The sequence below is a fragment of the Sapajus apella genome, unplaced genomic scaffold, assembly GCF_009761245.1.
Source record: "Sapajus apella isolate SASKATOON/1434 unplaced genomic scaffold, GSC_monkey_1.0 scaffold20, whole genome shotgun sequence".
Lineage (NCBI taxonomy): Eukaryota > Metazoa > Chordata > Mammalia > Primates > Cebidae > Sapajus > Sapajus apella.
The window spans coordinates 27,057,372-27,077,984 of record NW_022436960.1 but is presented as its reverse complement, the minus strand read 5'-3'; the positions used below and the strand labels follow the sequence as shown (position 1 = coordinate 27,077,984).

The 20,613-nt window shown below is 38.9% G+C and overlaps 1 protein-coding gene across 26 annotated transcripts in view; it reads left to right on the top strand.

Moving 5' to 3' along the window:
- The window catches only part of TTLL5 (tubulin tyrosine ligase like 5), a 283,926-nt gene that overhangs the window by 196,000 nt on the left and 67,313 nt on the right, over window positions 1-20,613 (top strand). For 23 of the 26 annotated variants that reach the window (XR_004271639.1, XM_032287240.1, XM_032287238.1 and 20 more), the window contains one exon: window positions 6,016-6,211. Coding sequence is in view for 23 of the 26 variants with exons in the window: in XM_032287240.1 (XP_032143131.1) it covers window positions 6,016-6,211 (196 nt within the window). In the remaining 3 variants the exon portion in view is untranslated. Of the gene's footprint in view, window positions 1-6,015; window positions 6,212-7,699; window positions 7,764-20,613 lie in introns of those variants that run through there. The other 3 variants (XR_004271640.1, XM_032287241.1, XR_004271638.1) reach the window with 2 other exon arrangements.

Below are 20,613 nucleotides of genomic sequence, written 5' to 3'. Positions count from 1 at the left end.
TGGAGAAACCCCGTCTCTACTAAAATTGCAAAATTAGCCAGGCGTGGTGGCGCATGCCTGTAATCTCAGCTACTTAGGAGCCTGAGGCAGGAGAATCGCTTGAACCCAGGAGGTGGAGGTTGTGATGAGCCAAGGTCGTGCCATTGCACTCCAGCCTGGGCCACAAGAGCAAAACTTCGTCTCAAAAAATATATATATGTATGTATGTTTTGTAACAGGTCTATTTTTCACAAAGCACTGTTAGTGGACCTGGGAGCCTTGGGGAAGTTGGGAGGAGTGGGGGATCCTCAAGACCCTTTGAGGAAGCTAATAGAGTCAAACCATTTTCATGGTGATACTTTTTTCACTGTATTGAAATTTGCACCAGTGGTACAAAAACGATGGTAGGTTTATAAAACTGCTCATGCCTTAGCACGGATTCAGGCAGTGGCACCACACTGTAGGAGTAGTCACTGTATTCTTTACCGCCATAGCATTTTCAAGAAATGCCAGTGCTACTTAAGAATATCCTTGATAAGCAGTAATAATAATTTTTTATAACTCAACACTGGAGTATATATCTTTTTAATATTCTGTCTGACAAAATGAGATGTACGCATAAAGCAATTCTGCTGCATAGTATGTGATAGCTGTCTCAAGGGAAGGCATTTGTGATGCTGAACTTGAAAGAGCAGCTGATAGACAAACGCGGTTATTTGGATTTGGACATTTGGCAGACGTTTCCTCAAAAATAAACCGTGAGCCTATCACTTCAGAGTCTACAAGTGACAGTATTTGTTGTCAATGATAAAATTACAGCTTCTCACTATGAGTTTGACATCTCCCTAATACTTGAAGATTTAAATATCTATACATTTCTTTAAGTGCCATTGAAGTGAATAGTCTGTCTTATAAAGAAATAATTTCTCCCCAGAAAGCACCTCCTTCATAGCCTTATAGTGTTTCTCACCAGAAGCACCATTGGCATTTTAAGCAGCACACATTTTCCTAATATAAGACTGTTTCTTGCATTTCTGGATATTTAATACCCTGACCTCCACCTATTAAATGTCAGTGATACCTCCACCCCCATCGTTGTGACAGTTGAAAGCACCATCAAAAAGAGCAGGGGCATCGTTGTACATGGTAACTTATGTTTGGCTGGACCTAGGTGGAGGAGGCTGGTGAAATGGACCATGGAATCACACTCTGTACATATATAACAATCCTCTGCATATCTTTATAGAGAGTACAACTTCCTGTTGAGGTTTTGCTTTACATTTTTCAGATTCCCTCCAAGTTCCCTAAAACCAGTATCCGTTTGATTTAACCATAGGGAAAAGTATAGCCCTTCAATGTTTATTGCTGGAGGTTGCAGGTATGCTGCAAGAAGGGCAGTTGTAGAGAAAAACATTTCATCCTGCAGTACCACAGTACAATATAGAAAAAATAAAGTTCTAAATGGATAGACTAATAAGAGAATGTAGTATTTAGAAAAACTTGCAGTATTGTTGCCTATTCACTACATATGTACAGGGAAAATATAGCATAATTCACTCTGAATCAGATGTTAAGCAAAGAGCCTTTCCACAGCTAATTTTCTTGGCTCTGTATACTCTGTTGTAGAAATAAAGCAAAAATGATTAGAAGATATTTACAGGGCCTCTGTACGATATTATGTTTTAGTATTGAGCAAAGAAAAACACTAAAGTTTGCAGAGAATGATTGAACCTCAAAATTTTTGGTAGTAGAAAACATTAGAAAAATAGAATTTGTTGAGGTTCAAGAATGGGATGGAATTTTGTTTGAAATGGAAACTATGAGCTGCCTAGAAAGGAATATTTAGATATATAAACTCAGGCACCAGAAATCAAGGACCGGCCAAGTTATAGTACACCTGGCCTCGTCTGTGTCGATCATTATAGCACTTGCATATTGCAAACCCCAAAGGCTTGTGCTACGTGTGAGATACCATGACCTGAGTAACACCCACTGTAACTCAAAGCAAGCAAGTTTCTCGTGGCACTGATTACATTACACAGCTGAGCATTTCTGCCCCCACCCACTGTTGCACTATAAAAATTCCTGCCTCTTTGCTAAAAGCCTCCACTTGCTTGAGAAACTTCCTTTTGTGATTTGTAGACTGGGCTTATGTTACTGATGAGATTGAAAACAGATTTCATTGTAAAAGTTTATGATGTTCCAGTCTGTTCAATATGTGTACAGTTGGAGGAACACATCCCTTCTTGTCCATAATTTCTTATTTGATCTTCTCTTGCCCACTGTCCTACTCTTTATGCATCCACAGACCCCCCCCCACCTCATATTCACACACCTGCAAACCTGTCCATGATCATCCCCAAATAAAGGGGCCTGGTTACAGACTTTAATTTCTGATGCACAAGAAGGCATTAAAGTGAATGTCTCCTAGGGATATTTGTTATTAAAACAGCTTTTAGCAAATGAACCAATCTAGCTAGCCAGTGAAATGAATTCTGACGTAAGTTTTAATAGTTATATAAATCCTTTAAATCTAATCTCTGAGTCTAGATTGCTTCCTGTAGCTGGGAACTTCTGTAACCAGCAAAGCAAGAATGAAAGCAGAATCACTGTTGATGGGCTTTCCGAACTTTTGTCCAGTTTTTGTAAATAATAGTTTCATTCTGGATTCAAAGCAGCACCTGCCCTAATTAATGTGGAAATCTCAAGGTTAGTCAGCTAAAGCCGTTCCTGCTTTTTCACCTGTTTCTTTCCTTTGTATTCATTTGTTCACCAGATCAGCCCACTCCTGCCTTGAACCTAGATACCTTCCTTGATGGCTGCCCCTTCTACTCACAGCTGACTCTGTTCCTTTAGCTGAACCAGTAGCTATTCAGTAGTTCTGGGTGTTTTGTGTTCATTAAGCTTTTCTCTTCCCTCACTAATGAGAAAAGAGATAACAGGTTTTTCAGGCTCCTCCTTTCCTAACAATGTAATCCTGTTTTACTCTCACTCAACACCCTGCATTGTGAATAATGTTAACATTTTATTAATGTATTGAAGTATTTATTTATATTTGATCAGTGCTCACCATATTTCTTCGTATCTCTAGAAGTCTCTTGGGAAAGATCATGCCCTTTTAACTGTCTAATAACATGCATACTGAGGCACTTGAAGAAGGATCACTCACGATCAAATGTCACACTCAGAAAACTTTAATAGATAAGCTGTGAGCTTTTTGGTGTGTTCTCCAAGAAGATTAGCTGGTGGTATATAATTGAGAAACTGAACTGTGGGAGCCAAACTGTGGGAGAAGATGAGTAAGGGATGTGACATATCAGAGGTAAGATGATGAGATAGAAAGCCTTTCATCCACGGACTTCAGAATACAGTTGACAGACTTACCCTTAACGAGGGATTTGGAAATCTCTTTAAAAGAATTGGGAAACGAAAGCAGAGGCCCCAAAAGACCAGGCCGTAAGGGAAGGCACAGGCAACAGAGGAGCATGCACTTCTGAGTTCGGCAAACATTTCACTTTGCTCCCTCCCACAGTGCTCTGTTGAGTCATCAGGGCAGGCTATAAATAAGGAAGTGGCTTATAGGTCAGGACTCAGGAAGATCTGTGTAGCCTCACCCCAGGGTTGCTACACCTCTGTCATTGAAATGACTTTAATGCCAAAGGAAAGAATAACACTGATTTAAATCACTATGAACACGTCTCTCAAATTAGGCATCCTTTCATTTTTCTAAGTCCCGTTAACCAGGGCTTGGAGCAAGGTTGTTCACTATGAGAGTCTTGTTTCTTCTACGTAGTTTTCTTATCACTGTACCTAAAAAGAAAAAAAAAAAATATGGTATAATTAAAGGAGCTCCCAGGCTGGGTGCAGTGACTCACACCTATAATCCCAGCACTTTGGGAGGCCAAGGCAGACGGATCACCTGAGGTCAGGAGTTCTAAGACCAACCTGACCAACATGGAGAAACCCCATCTCTACTAAAAATACAAAATTAGCCAGGCATAGTGGCACATCCCTGTAATTCCAACTACTCGGGAGGCTGAGGCAAAAGAATTGCTTGAACCTGAGAGGTGGAGGTTGCAGTGAGCCGAGATCGCTCCATTGTACTCCAGTCCGGGCAGCGAATGAAACTCCATCTCCAAAAAAATAAAAATAAATTTAAAAAAAAAAAAAAAGAGGAAGGTCCCAAGAATAACCAAAAGTGTTAAGGAATCAAAGGACTGACAAATAAGACTGTTCTCAAAAGAAATGAGACGTTTAGAAAATCATAAATTATATTTAGCATTAAATTTACCATTGTAACCATTTTTAAGTGTACAATGTCATGACATTTACTGCATTTATACTATTTTGCAACTATTAGCCACCATCTATCTTCAGAACTTTGTCATCATCCCAAACTAAAGCGCCTGTACTCACTGAAAAATAACTTCCTATTCCCTAATTCCACAGCCCTTGACAACCACCATTGTACTTTCTGTCTCTAAAATTTACCTATTCTAGGTACCTCACGTAAGTGGCATCATATAATGTTTGTCCTTTTGTGACTGACTTATTTCACTTAACGTAATATCTTCAAGGTTCTGTACATATTGTATGTAGATTCATCTGTTGATGGACATTTGGGTTTTCATCTTTTGGCTATTTCGCACAATGCTGCTGTGAACGTTGGTATACAGTTATTAGTTTTAATTTCAGTTCTTTTCCGTATATATCTACAAGGAACATTTCTGGATCATTTGGTTATTTTGTGTTTAACTTTTGGAGGAACCCCGGAAGTGTTTTCCACAGTAGCTGTACCATTTTACATTCCCACCAGCATTGCACAAGGGTTCCGGTTTTTCCACATCCCTAGCAACCCTTGTTATCTTCAGGTATTTTGTTATGATAATGGCCAGCCAAATGGAAGCAATGTGGTATAAATGGGGTCTTTTCTATTGGGAGTAATGATCTGAGAGTGGAAATGTAGTCTAGAGTTGTAAAGACTTCTGCTAGGAAGTACACAGACATGGTCACCAGAATCTAGAATTTAAGAATTTGGGGTTGGGCGCAGTGGCTCACACCTGCAATCCAAGCACTTTGGGAGGCTGAGGCAGGCAGATCGCTTGAGCCCAGGAGTTGGAGACCAGTCAGGGCAATGTGGTGAAACCCCCGTCTCTACAAAAAATACAAAAATTAGCCAGGCATGGGGGCACACGTGCACCTATAGTCCCAGCTTCTCAGGAGGCTGAGGTGAGAGGATCACCTGAGTATGGGGAGGTCGAGACTGTAGTGAGCTGTGATTGCACGCCTGCACTCCATTATGGGTGACAGGGTAAGACCCTGTCTCTGCATAAATAAATAAATAAATAAATAGGCAAGGAAGGTACTCAAAATATTTAACAAATATAGCATGGCATAGGTACTGATTATTCAAAAAGGCCCCTGGCACTTCGCCTTCCTGAGGTGTACAGATTGTCAGCCTCAGTGAGGACCATATTGAGGTAAATTTGGAATAATGAAAGAAGTGTCTTCCCACACTATTTATGTCACCCAGTGATAGGGACATAAGCTCAAGTATAAACAGCTTCTAAAAATATTTAGATGTTTAACTAATGCATGGTTAAGAAAAAACAAGAATTCTGTGTGATGAACCCTTTTCCTTTTGAAGTTGATGTTAAAGAAGATGATTGTGCATCTGTTCCTGCCTTAAGTTAGCCCACCATCTTGCATTTGAAGCTCTCTGAGCTCTTCTGGCAATCACAGGGGAGTGAAATTGTTATTTCAGTTGTTTAAGATCCAGCAAATATATTGTACATTTACCATGTGCCAGGCCTTACGATATGTGCTAGGAAAAGAACAGAGTGCAAAGCAGACCCTGTCCTTTTCATCATGGAGCAATGGTTTAGTGGGGCAGTCAGATAATATCACACAGTAGATTTGTAATTCCAAACTGTGCTTGGTTCCATGCAGGAAAAATACCCAAGACGTTTATCTCCTTTCCTTTACATTGTTCATACAGCCACTCACTCTAAGTAACCTGAGTGCTTTTCTCTTCAGGAGCCTCCAGACAGGTGGCTTTGCCTGGGAAGGAGAGGTAGAAAACAACGTGTACAGCAAGGCTACAGGGGTGGTCCCCCAGCACAAGTATCACCCCACAGCGGGCAGCTACCAGCTCCATTTTGCCCTGCAGCAACTTGAGCAACAAAAACTTCAGTCCCGGCAGCTCCTGGACCAGAGTCGAGCCCGGCACCAGGTAATTCAAGATAAGTCTTTTCCATGTTGTTAATATCTTCCTGCTGTTGGTTTTTGTTTTTGTTTTTGTATTTAAGGGTGAGTGAATGAGAAATGTAGGATTAGCTTTCCAAACCCATACCACCCTGGCTTGGATGGCTCATGGGGGAATCTACTCTTGAGGAAGAACTGTTCTGCAGCCATAACATTGGCTTTGCTTGAAGGTGATGCTTAACCAGTGTTTGACGTGGTTTCTTGATTTGAATGTTGCTATGCAAAAATCTCTATTGTAGTGTTTCCCCTTTCTGTTGTATGATCTTAGTTTAGTAACCTCTCATCGGGTCTGATTCTAAGATATCTGAAAGCTAGCATTTTAATCATCTTTATTTCTAAATATTCTACTTTCTTGCCTTGATATACTTGGCATACGTAAGTGAAATTACTCATTATCTAAGATTTTCAAGGAATAAATAACTTGAAAGTTCTTTTGGTAGGAAATGGGTGTAGGTTAGGCTGCAGATCTTCTATAAATGATAGCTATTCATTCCACGAATGTTTACTGTGTATCTGTTGTGTACTAGGCACTGTTTTAAACAGTGGGGCTATAAGGTGACTGTACACACAAAAATCCTTGCTGTTGTGGAACTTACGTGTAGGGAGATGTTGATTCACTACTCACTGTCTGTAAAATACCAGAAACTCCTGAGTGTATGTGTGAGGGAGCTATATAAGTATATTGCACTAATATATCAATATGGCCCCAGTTGTACAGAACAGAAAGGATGACCTCACCAAAAATTCAGGCCACAAAGAGTTAAATTTTTCTTGGTGACTCAGGATCATCATTAGAATAATTACTATGTTTCCACAGTGGAGATATTGGACTGAATTAGTACTGATTCTATAAGCTTTTCTGACATTTGGTTATGTGAAGAGATAACCTTTTCTCAGTTTGAGCTCTTGATCAATCATTTTTTTCTTATAAAAATGTAATACATAATGTGCATGAGTTTGTACAAAATTATTTACTCAAAGACTAAAGCAACATTTACCAAAGGTTTTTTCCTCTAAATAAAACAATTATTATTATACTCTGTGTTTTACCTTTTCAACTACTACGCATAACAAAATGTCATTTTGTTATTTCAACATAGTTCATCACTTGATCATCTTTACCTGCAGTAGTATACTCTGTACATTACATTAATTGATCATAATCGAGAAATTGTAATTGCAGGCATTTGCGAAGTAGTTCTTTAGACCCTTTTCACTGGAGAAAATAAGATTTCTTAATCTGGAAAGCATAGAGTATAGTATCTCATTGTAATTACCATATCGCTTTCTATCATGTAAAATTTTCTTCATTTAGAAAAGCTTGGGGATAGTAGACACATTTAAGCCACTTTTCATTTTCACAACTACAGATACAAATGTGTGTCTTAGTTTTTGCTTAAATTTGTGTTCTTAGATTTCTTAAAGCTTTTTAAACTTTAAACTCCCTGTCATTCAGAGTACTTGAGAATGCCAACTTAATCAGTTACTGGGTAGTGGAAGTATCACTATATAGCCTGAGGTCAAGTTATATACATAGTGATATGTATATCAGGTCCTTGGCTCATTACCTGGACAACAAAATAATTTGTGCACCAAACCCCTGCAGCATGCCATTTACATTTATACAAACCTGAACATGTACCCCTGGACCTAAAATAAAAGTTAGAAAAAAAATATCTCTGGCTCTATTGAATCTAGACAGTTGGTACATTTTTTTTTTTTTTTTTTTGAAGGGGGGTTTTCCCCCTTTTTCCCAGGGCGGAGTGGAATGGCGCGCTCTCGGCTCACCGCAACCCCCGCCTCCCGGGTTCAGGCAATTCTCCTGCCTCAGCTTCCCGAGTAGCCAGGACTACAGGCACGCGCCACCATGCCCAGCTAATTTTTTGTATTTTTAGTAGAGACGGGGTTTCACCATGTTGACCAGGATGGTCTCGATCTCTTGGCCTCGTGATCCACCCGCCTCGGCCTCCCACAGTGCTGGGATTACAGGCTTGAGCCACCGCGCCCGGCCACAGTTGGTACATTTTAAACCATGCTTCAATACCTTGAAATGGTGGATGATTGAAGAAGTAGAGGCAGTTTTGTTGATTTGCACTTTTAGAAATTGCCTCATTTTTAAGTCCTTCTCATACTTTTGATTAGCTTCCAGCAACTCACATTCCTTTGAAAATTCAGAGTACTGTACCGCTATTCTTGTGTGGAATTTCTTTTCACTGAGGATTATACGGGTTTAGTTTCACTGAATTATGAAGTATATGGAAATTATGTTTTTTAGAATGTGTCAGAATATCTGTTTTAAGCAGGAGGCAGAACTCCCAAGAAGGGAGTTATCTCATTCTCCTGGAGAGCGAACAGAAAATCGTTCATCATAATTGTATATATGTGTATAGCATTATTTTATTTCTTCTCCCCCACACCCTGAACCCGTTCTTCTAAACCACAGCTAATTTAGGTAAAAATGAGTAAGGGTGAAGTTTCTGGGACTATAGGAGAGAGCTAAAGTAACTAAATTCCACTAGCTTCAAGCGTTTATAACTAATAAAATAGCAAATAAGATATTAAATATTCTAACAGGAAGAATATGTAGAAACTTAGAGCACTTTATTTCAGAGGGTACTTAGAATCACTGCACAGTGGAAGCAAAGCCCTACTAGATTTTATGCCTTTGTATCTTACCTGTGCTAGATCTGACCATTATAATTATCACTAAATTGTCGATTGAAGCATGGTTTACATTCTCAGTATTCTGTGTTTCTGACCTTGGGTTACTCTTTAGATAGCAATGGTACTTTTCTAATGAACTCACACTTTGGATTTATTTTCCTAAAGTGTAGGGAGCCATTGGTATAAGTAACTGTGTGGTAAACTGCCTGTTTGAAAGCAGTGAATAGAATAGAAATCTGATTTACCTAGCATTCATCCATAAAAGAGGCCTGTTTATGGAACAGGATGTTAAAGGAGGCCTTTCATTTATATTATATTGTATTATGTTATATTACATTATATTATATTATGTTTATGAACGGCACCTCTCACATAGTAACCTCCTAATAATGTCTCGGAAAAGATCATGCAGCCTTTTTCTCATTGAATACAGAGGAACTTCTCCCTTCTTTTCTGCCTCAAATCAGAGCACTTAGATACCCAGCTTATTAAAAGTGTTAATTTCTGCTTAAACCCTGATTCAGGATTTGAGCTTGGAAATGGACATCTCTCAGCATTCATGGAGAATGAGCTTTGATCTTCATCTCAGTCTCGCATTGCACTCATAAATCTAGCAGTTGTCATACGCTTAATCCCCCCTGCAAAAGGCTGATCCTGTAACATGTGAGTGAGAGAGAAAAGTCACCCAGAGCCAATGGCAGAAGTTTTCAGGGACTGAGAGACCAGAAAATTGGTGTGATACAGTCCATATGATACAGAGAATAATAAACAAAATAAGACAAAATTGAAACTATGAGCTTTTACACACTGATGGTAAAACCAGCAGTTTGAAAAATATTGTTTTAAGTCAGAGCAGAGTTCAGCAAACTTTTTTTGTTAATAGTAAATATTTTAGGCTTGCAGGCCACAGCATCTCTGTTGTACTACTCAGCTCCGCTGTGGCAGAGTGAAAACAGCCATAAACAATATGTAAATGAATGAATGTGGCTGTCTTCCAACAAAACTTAATGTACAAAAACAGGCAATGGGCGGGATTTGGCCTGTAGGCCCTCGTGTGCAGACCCGTAGAGTAACAGAACCGTTCAAAGAGCCTGTTAAAACACCAGTTGTTCCTCTATCCCATTGCTGATTCATTAGGTTTTGAATAACCTAATGAATAGGCAGAGTCAGCCTCTCTTTTTGTTTTAATAATAATAGCCACCACTCACTAAGCACTTGCTGTGTTCCAAGCACCATTCCAGGTTCTCCATACACATTAACTCACTTAAAATGAATTTTAGTATGGTTGGGGGAAGTCCAGAAACTCAAGAGTTAGGAATAGTCAAGCGAATCTGTTGTAGATTGATACAGCCCAATGCATGTCTTCTGTCTGATTCCCTCTCCTTCTCCTGCTGGCTTCCTGCTCCTAAAGGAGAAGGCAAAAAAAAAACTTTTCTTTCAGCTGAGTCGGGGACTTTCTTGGGCAACAGTGACTACTGGTGACATCAGCATGAGTAGCTCTCCATGCTGGGGTCTGTGAGGAGGGCTGCACCGGCTGTGAGGCCCGACTGACCTGATTCTAATTGCAGACATTGAGCTGATGTTATTCTTGGCGCAGGACAGAGCGATTACTCAGTAGTTTCTGTTAAAGTGATCCTTTGTTAAACTTCTGCTCCCAACCCACTCCCTGCTTCCTTCCCTCCCACTCTCTTCTCTGCCTCATCCAGAGTGAGAAAGAGCCCTAAAAGCAGAAAAGTTAAGGACATTTTGATGGCCAACACAGAATTGCTGAAGTTCCTTTTAACAATAATGGGATAAAAGAGAGATTTTAAATACATCTTAATTCTTCACTGGTTCCAGTCTCTTTACAAAGCCCTTCAATTTTTAGTAGACTTAACCTTCAACATTAGTAAGTAACTCAAGATAGGAGAAAACTGTGCATCCTAAATTTCTCTCATCCTTCTGCCCCATCTGCTCTTTACTTCTCCCTTTCCACCATGCCCAGGTTTACCAATATAATCTGGATTCAGTAATCCCAGCAGAAACCAATGTTCCTGTAACAGACAGGACTGGGGGTAGCTCAGTGTTCACATGAAGAAGTCTTTCCGTTTGCTGGTAACATCGTGAGTGCAGTGTGTAACCAGCTTTTTGCTAGTGGTATGTGTGTACATGCACAACCCCACAGGTGTAGAAAGGATTCCCATATAAACCGAACCAAGTCTTGTTATTGTGCTCCTAAAAGTTCATTGCATGTGTCTAAAAAAATTCTGCCTCCTCCTGCAGGAATGAATTCTGTTTCGCCAAGCCTTCAGCTGCTGTGTGTTTGTGTTGTGGAGGAGGGGAAAGAAAGAGAAATTCAGCAGACACCCTTTTTCTAAGCAGCCGGCAATAACATGCTAGCTCCTCAGCGTGGCACGAAGAGCAGGCGAACAGTCTAGCCATGCAGGAGGTGTCTTGATGCATCTTTATAATGGTGTATCAGAAAGGGAGGCTGGACTGGAGGCATGAGAGGGGAGGCGTGTGTGTGTGTGTGTGTGTGTGTGTGTGTGTGTGTGTGTCTGTGTCTGTGTCTAAGTTCTGGAGCATATGGACTAAAGGCATGAGGGGAGGAGTGTGTGTGTGCGTGTGTGTGTGTGTGTGTGTGTGTGTGTGTGTGTGTGTAAGTTCTGGAGCATATGGACTGAAGACAGAGGGAGGGGAGGAGGGGGTGTGTGTGTGTGTGTGTGTATGTTTAAGTTCCAGAGTGTGTGTGTGTGTATGTGTGTGTGTGCACGCGCACGCATATCTAAGTTCTGGAGCATATTGACTCCAGAACTTAAAGTTGTAACCTATTGCTTCTTTGTTTTTTTGTTTGGTTGCTTCTTTTGATCTGTTATTTTTCCACCTGACCTTTAGCAGGAACTCATACTTAGTGTCTAGCTTTTAGTTATTATTGATTTTCCTACGACCATTTGATTTAGTAGATTTTGCCAAACCAAACTCTTTTATTTGATGAAAATATATTGAAAATACATGAAATAATACTGATTCAGTTGTTTTGGAAATAGGCACTCTAGACAGCCTTTGGAGTCATCCAACACACACACAGTTTAAGTCTTGGCCCTGTCTAGTCCATGACTTAGGATGGGTTATTCAGACTTTTGGAACCTCATTTTCCTTATCTCTAATTTGGAGATGATGATACATGCCTGTGTGTTATCATGATTGTAGTCCTCAGGATGTAACATTGATGTTACCATATGTCAAGCACCAAAGTGGCCGTGTTTTGTGTGTTATCTCAGTGGATCTTTAGAGCTGCCCTCTTGTTAGCCTCATTTCATAGATGAAAAAGCATAGTATCATTTATGTAACTTTCTCAGGGTCATATAAGTAATAAATGGTAGAACTGGGATTTGAACCCTGGTCTGTCAGCCTGCAGTATCCAAGCTCTTGGCGATTATGCTATATGCTGCCGCTGCCTCCTGCTAACAAAGCATTCAATAAACAACAGCTACAATTTCTATTACATAAATTTTATGTTGCAATTTATATACTCAACAAGTACCTTTTTTTTTTTTTTTTTTTTTGAGACAGAGTCTCACTCTTGCCCAGGCTAGAGTTCAGTGGCACTCACTACAACTTCTCGGCTCCGTATAGCCTCTGCCTCCCGGTTTTAAGCAGTTCTCCTGCCTCAGCCTCCTAAGTATATGGGACTGCAGGCGCATGCCACCACACCTGTCTAATTTTTGTATTTTTAGTAGAAATGCGTTTTCACCATATTGACCAGGCTGGTCTCAAACTCCTGACTTCATGATCCGCCCACCTCGGCCTCCCAAAGTGCTGGGATTACAGGCATGAGCCACCGCCCCCGGCCAACAAGTACTTAACTGACTCTTATGAGACCGTGTCTGAAAAGTTATTCTCAGGCGTCTTCACCAGTCTCCTACTATTCATAAGCACCGTCTCAAAAGAAAAGTTTTCCTGAACTTAAGACTAGATGTTATCCCAGTTACCTCAATTCTTAAAGAAATATCTTAATAAGGTGTTCTTGGGCTTAACAATCTTAGAAATGCCCATACTTTATACCCTCCCTTGTACTTTGATTAAGTAATAGGTTTAGCAACTAACAAGCCATGCAGTATCCTTACATTTGTTCTAGAGGTTTGGAGATTAGGAGCGCTTGTATGGGTTGTTAATTCCTGTTTTATTAATAACATGGAATGATTTCTCTAATTATTACATTGTCCTTTCAACGTTGTTACTGTTACTGGTAATACTATTTTATTTTTATTTCTATGATAGATGTTTTTCAGAAATCTCCCAGGAAACATGATAGGTGTCTACAAATGTGACTACCACAGATGACATGTTCGACTATTTCATATTATGCTTGCTTTTCCGATACCATATAAGTTTGATGTTAGTGTATTATTACCATATAAACATTAGTTCATTGCGTTAATTTATTACTGATAGTAACATAAGTCCCCTGGTTATCATCATGCTGTTTTCCTAGCTGCTGCTGGGGGAATATTCTTCTGGAATCTTAGAGGAAAATGAACATATAGTAAATGCTTCCGGTGCACTAGATTAGTCTTATCTGCATTCCACTGATGAGGAAACCCATGTTCAAAGAGTTTGGGTAACTTAGCCAAGATCACACAGCTGCCTAGTTGCAGAGATAATATTCATACCATGTCAGAGGACTTCCAAAGCCCCTTTCTACTCTACCACCCTCCCCCATGACAGAACTGACTCTTCATTTTCTTTTTATTTTACACGTTTATCATCAGTCAGATAAGGCATTCCAGCATCATTGCTACTGCACTGCTATGTACTCTCATATACACAAATCTTTTTTTTTTAAAAAAAGGGTCAGTGTAATCAATTAAGATTCAGAATGCAGCTTGGTTGAAGATATTAAGAGGCAACTTGTTCACATACTAGCCACTCAGGATTGATCTTGTTTGTTGTGTAATGTGAACATGTGAATTTGCTGCAGCTGTCAGTTTCATTCTCTTCTCTCCCTCCGTGGCCTGTGGTTTGTTTCCATTTGTCGGTAGGTATTTGAGGGACTCAAAGTTGTAACTTTGTGTGAGATGATGAAAGACTTCAGTCCATCCATCTGAGATGGTGGCAGCCAGGGGAAAAATACTTAATGAATATATGACAGTAAGGTCTGTGCAAGATATTCACAGTAGACCAACCATGTGAGATTCTGGACCAAACAAAACAAATTATGCATTTGAAGACAGAGACAAGTTAGATGTTTATAACTTCGAAGTTGTAAAGGAAACTTAGAAATGGCCTTTGACTAATTATTTCATTTTAGTAATCAGGACGCATAAGATACAGACACATTAGGAGAACAAGGGCCCTGATATACAAATAATTTCTTACAAGTACTAGCAAATAAAAAATAAAACACACAATTGAAAATACGGCAGAATTATCTTTCTTTAGCCAGTTGAGCTTTCTATCAGGGGTCATGGCTGATCTTTTGAGGTTATCTTTCTATATACACTTTTCACTTTAACAAGAAGTTACAAACATTTGCTTTACAGACCATTTTTCCAGCCTTTCCTTCTCTAGAAAGCGAATGATCTTAGAGCAAGGTGAATGAAGTCTGTCCTTTATCTACATTTGGTGGAAATTGGACACATTGCTAGATTTGCTTTAGAAAAGAGATATGATTTAAATAAATTTGCTTTGGATATGTTTGCTTTAAAAGGAAATCAGCATAACATAAATAAGCAAGGCAGCATAGTATAGCAGGTTCTTAAATCATACTCTATGGGTTTGAATACCAGCTTACTACTCTGTACCTCTGCAATTATGAACAAGTTCCTTAACATTTTTTGTGCCTTGGTTTCTTCTTCTTTAAATCGTGATAATGAGGAGACACAGGTCATATGATTGGGTGGAATAAATGAGATAATATACAGAGCAATGCCTGACCCATGGTAAAAGGTCAGTAAAAGCCTGGGTGTGGTGGCTCACGCCTGTAATCCCAGCACTTTGGGAGGCCGAGGCGGGTGAATCGCCTGAAGTCGGGAGTTCGAGACCAGCCTGACCAACATGGAGAAACCCTGCCTCTACTAAAAATACACAAAATTAGTCAGGCTGGTGGCACATGCCTGTAATCCCAGCTACTCGGGAGGCTGAAACAGCAGAATCACTTGAATGGAAGTTGCAGTGAGCTGAGATTGCACCATTGCACTCCAGCCTGTGCAAGCAAGAGCAAAACTTCATCCCAAAAAAAAAAGTTAATAAAAGTTAGTTGTTCTTATAATTATATGTCACCTTTTTTTTTTCAGTTAGGTAGAAAACATATAAATGTTTTTTCTCTGAACAATTTTTATGTATACAGTACAGTATTGTTAACTATATGTATACTGTACAGCAGACCTCCAGAACTTTTTTATATTGCATGACTGAAACTGTAATCATCAAACAACTCCCTGTTTTCCTCTTTCTTACCCCAGCCTCTGACAACTACCATTCTACTTTCTGTGAGTTTCATTACCTCATGTTAAGTGGAATGATTTTGTGATGAGATTACTTTACTTATCAAAGTATCTTCAAGATTCATCCATGTTGTAGCGTATGACAAATTTCCTTCTTTTTTTTAAGGTTGAATAACGTTTCATTGTGTATGTATACATATATACATACCAAGTTTTCTCTTTTTTTTACTTATTTTTAATTTTTGTGGGTACTACATACCTCATTTTCTTTTTCCATTAATTCATTGATGGATATTTAGGTTTCTTTTAAACATCTTGGCTATTGTGAATAATACATCAATGAACACAGATATACAAATATCTCTTCTATTATGTATTATTTTTAACCTTAAATATACATAGCATTATGATCTCAACTTGGGGGTTTTCCTTAAACCTCCCATGCTAGAAACAGAAATTGATTAAAACAATATTAAAGAAAGTGTCTTAGGAGAAGCTCAAGGCTCATTAAGTATTAATTAGCTACATTTTTAAAACTAATAGTTACTGATTTGAACAATTAAATATAGTATGCAGATTAATTTTTTCATAATTGCTAGAGAGAGCTATGGGAAGAAAAAATTAAAAGAATTATTAATACCAGGATTAAATGATTATTCTTTAGAATAATATCAGTGTAGATTATTGACGTGTTTGTCCAAAGGCATAAATATCTTACAAACGTAAAAAGGACAAGAAACAGCATTAGCATCAAATTGTGAGCTAGCTTTTCATGGGGTGCAAGCTGTTTGTTCATAGTAATCAAAGGAATGATAAGTAAATTAATCCTTTCAGACATGCTGATGAGATACAAATTGATACAGCCTTTACTGAGAGCAATTTGGGAATATATATTTAAAAGTTTTGAAACAGAAGAACAAAGAGATTTCTGATCTAGCTATTCTACTTTAAGGAAATTATTTTAAGGAAATGATCCAGCATATGTGAAAGACATAGATAACATGATGTTTATCACAATGCTGTTCTTAGAAAGCAAAATGCAATGGTAACCTGACTGTGTGTTTGTGTGTGTGTGTGTGTGTGTGCGCGCATGCACATGGTTTTTCAAAATGGAACTATAAGATTTTGGGGGTGCTTTCCTATTTGTGAAAAAAAAGAGAAAAAAACAGATATTGGGGGCCTGTTTTTTTTTTAACTCAAAAATAGTTTATTGAACATACTTACATCTTTCCATTGCTTCAAATTTAGATGTACCTCAGTGTGTCAATTTATAGCATTGATGATTAGTTAAGTAAATTTTAATAAACCATAATAAGAAAATATGTCATTAAAAACAGCAGTCTAGGTCTACCTTTATAGATAGGGAAAAATGCTCAGAATAGATAGACATTTGAACGAAATAAAAACAGGCCCCAAAACATCAGGTGTCATATGACTCTGTTTTTTGTCAGCACACATGAATACATATATATACATAGAAAATAAGTTTGTATATGCATAGAAAAACATCTAAATGTTAACACATTATCTCTGAGAGCAGAATTAAAAATCGTTTTTAACACTTCTAATGAACATTTATTAAAGAGATTTGTTTCAAACAGAAAAAAAGTCAGTCTGCCAATCTTTGTATGTATGTGTATGTGATCAAACAGTGCACATTGGACATTGAAGGAGATATGAAAGAAATGTAAAGCAAAGCAGAGTCTATGGTCATATGAGCCTAAATTTACATCATAATGTCAACCAGTGTCTGCCTGATTGGTCTGGTGGTTAGATGAGGGTGTGGCTGCTAATCAGGGAAGGTCACCCATGCGACATCTTAGGGCAAGTTGGTTTCACTGGCTTTTACGATCATGAACTGCACTAGTCTTAGCCAGCTGCCTCATGGTTACACTGTGCTGGTCATGCCACACACCAGTCCAAGCTCACTTTTGAGTATATTTGAATATCTAGTTATAATTATCTTCATTGCTTTTTAAATGTTTTCGAGTACAGTTAATTTAGGGACTCTCTGAAGCATACAGACCTCAGCTGGTTAGTGAATAATTGTTTCAAAATTTTTCTTTCTTACCCCCTCAAATGACCCACCCTAAAGGATGCAAATACAGGTAAGCATCTGTATTTGCATCCTTTAGGGTGGGTCATTTGAGGTGGTAAGACCCTACTTTCCTACTCACTAAAGGAGAGGGAGCTTCATCATTGGTTTTAGAAATGAGAGGATGTGTCGGAAGGTTTCCGACATCTTTGACAGCACCATGTCCTGTCTCAGGTATTTGGTAGTTGGTCTCTCCGTATGAGTAGCTGCAACTTCTGGATTGTCCCCCATTTCTATTGGAGTTATAGTACTGCCCAGTGCTTTACAGCAGCACCAGAAAAGTTGTACTGTTTCTCTTGCTCAGCCCCTAGTCTCGTCCCAGCTGACAAACATTGTGAATGGAAGACAGCCAAGAACTCTGTACAGTGTGAGACAAAGGCCTTTTGGAAGCTTACTTTTGCCAAAATAGAAACAGTTACTCTCACTCTCACCTTGGCCTGGAGGTTTTTACAGCATCACAGGGTTGCATAAAAGTCGGAATGTGTTCTTTGCAATGAACAGTCTTGCCCTGATTGTAGGAAGGTGAGTGATTAGTGGCTTAGATGTTCAAGAAAATGTACCATCTCAATACTTTAGCGTCCAGAGAGAAATAGACAAGAAGTGGCTTTGTATATGTTATGGGAACTTTATCCAAGTTGGGACACGCTCTTATATGGGAAGAATACTGCATAGAAATGTTTGCTCATCTGAAATCAGAGTAAAAGGGTCACAAAGAAACATTAACCTACTCAAATACAGAGTAGCATTTGCCTACTTTATCTCCCTTCATTCTCAAAAAAAAAAATGAATTTACAGAGTTAATTTCACTACGAAGAGGCATCCAGCTCTACTCCATCACCATGAAGCTAAAAGGAGTGTTTTTCTGGAAGGAATTTTTTTTTTTAAATCCTCCCAGAATTTAATCTCTGAACAGTATTATCTTTCTAGTAAGAGAGCCCAGATCCGCTTCCCTGGAACCTTCCAAGTTGCACTCTGTGTTCTGTCTATCAGAAATTTTTCCTTCCCACCCATGAGCACCCTTCTATTATAGGGGAAGGAGGGCCTTTCCAGTTTTTTGCCTGGGGCCAAGCCAACCCTCAAGCTGTGGTTTTCTGTGAGTCTTCTAGCTGTAATGTGGCTGTTTCCCACACCCAGCAAAGAACCAAAAGTCATGTATATGCTGAGTACATGTTGACTAGGTCTTGAGTGGAGGCCAGTGCTTACACAGCTCTCTCATTCCCAGGACATTGACTAATGATGGTACAGCTCCTATGCCTGTGTTGTTAATATTACATATCAAAACCTCATGTTTCTTACAAATTATTAGAGAGAACTTCATATAATTCTTCTGTCCTTTTATGAATGAATATCAGGACAAAACAATCCACATGATGGAGCAATTCAGTTGATGGGGCTGTAGGATCGGGACCAGTACAGGCTATGAGGGTGCCTGGAGAGGCTGATTTCTGCGGCTAGTTTACATATAGCCATTTATATGTCTGCTTTTAACATTGCCTGAGTATGTTCCTGGGTTTCTTCTTATCAGATTTGATTGCTTTAATCCCATCCCACTTAGCGTTGGCTTTTGTGAAACACCTGGGGACTTGTCTACATTACCGATACTTTGGAGTTTCAGATGGTATGCAATTATGATCATTTCATTATCCGTTCAGTGTATTACAGTATAATCACCAAACCACAAGTCACAACTAGAGGCTTTTTACTGTATTGGGAAAGAGTATCTGCTTTCTGAGATGCAGTGCATGTTTGTTGTATTGAGGCTTAGGCAAGCTTGAATCTGTGGTGGATTGAGAATTATTTCTAGTGTCAGTTAAGACTCCGTTTGGCTGCAGGTAACAGAACTCCCCCAGCCCACCAATGGTTTACTTAAGTTAAAGGGGTTTTTTTCCCCACATGGTTAGAAATCTCGAGATGGGCTCTTGCAGACTTCATGGTGCCATCAGAAACCCATGCTCCTTCTCTTTATTCTCTGCAAACCTTAGCAAGTAACTTTCACCCTATGCCTGACCACCACTTGCTAGATATCCATGCTCTAGTGGGAAGAAGAACAGGGAACATGAAAAGGCACAAGAAGTGCACCAGCCGAGTCTGCCCCTTTAAAGAGCTCTCCCAAAAACTGCACCCAGAAGCTTCTCTTTCCATCTCATTATCCAGAATATGTATTATGGGTTATCCCTAGGTGAAGAGAGGTTTAGAAATAAATTTTCTTTAGCTGGGCAAACATCATTACCCGAACAACATCAGAGTAGTCATATTAAGAAGAAAAGGAGAAGTGATTGTATCTAAAGAAGTAATAGTCTCCTAAGCAGTAAGTTCTCCTAAATTATTTTATTTTGTTGTTTGAAGTGAAAACTAATCTTACATAAAACATCAATATCTAAGGTCCTGCCACAAATTTTACATACAGGAAGGTATGAATTTATTTTTATGTGAAATCTGCAGAAGGGCTAACATATTTTGGGTCTGCGTATAAGTTGGACACAAATAACACACTAGGCATGGTTCAAAGTCGAGAAAATGGTACTTTTATAATATTACATCTGGGTTTAAATGCACATTTGCCTATTTTCTTTTGTAGGAATTTAGTTTTTGCTAAAAAAGGATGAATAGTTGGGGTTGTTTTATTTTTTTCATTTTTTCATTTGTTAAGCACTTTTCTACTAGGCACTGTAGGTGAAACAAAAACTAATCATACACAAATTCAGCCATTTCCATTGTCAGTCACCCAGAAGGGAGAGTACATATGTAAGTGGCTATAATACACAGTAGAATGTACTGTGATGAGACATACGGATAATTTTTCTAAGCATTCAGAAGAGGAAAAGATTATTTCTGCCAGAAAGAATTGAGTAAATAGGATCTGGGAGCCTAAACATACGTTTTCGTTTTAAGAATTTGCTTTCACAACTAGTGAGTGACGTAAGTCTGGAAAAATATGTTGAAAAAATGTGTAAGCAACTACCATTCACAAAGGATTACTGATAGGTAGACTTTCCTGTCGTCCCATCCTTTAGTTTCTCAGTAGAACTGAGGTAGATAGAGGTTTGGGAAGAAATGGAACATTTGCTGAGTGCTTGCTGTGTGCCTAGGTCTTTGCCTTATTTCAGAAATCCTTACTGAATGCCTAGGCAAAGGTTACCTACATGATCTTCATTTAACTTCCAAAAATCCAATGAAGTAAGTGAT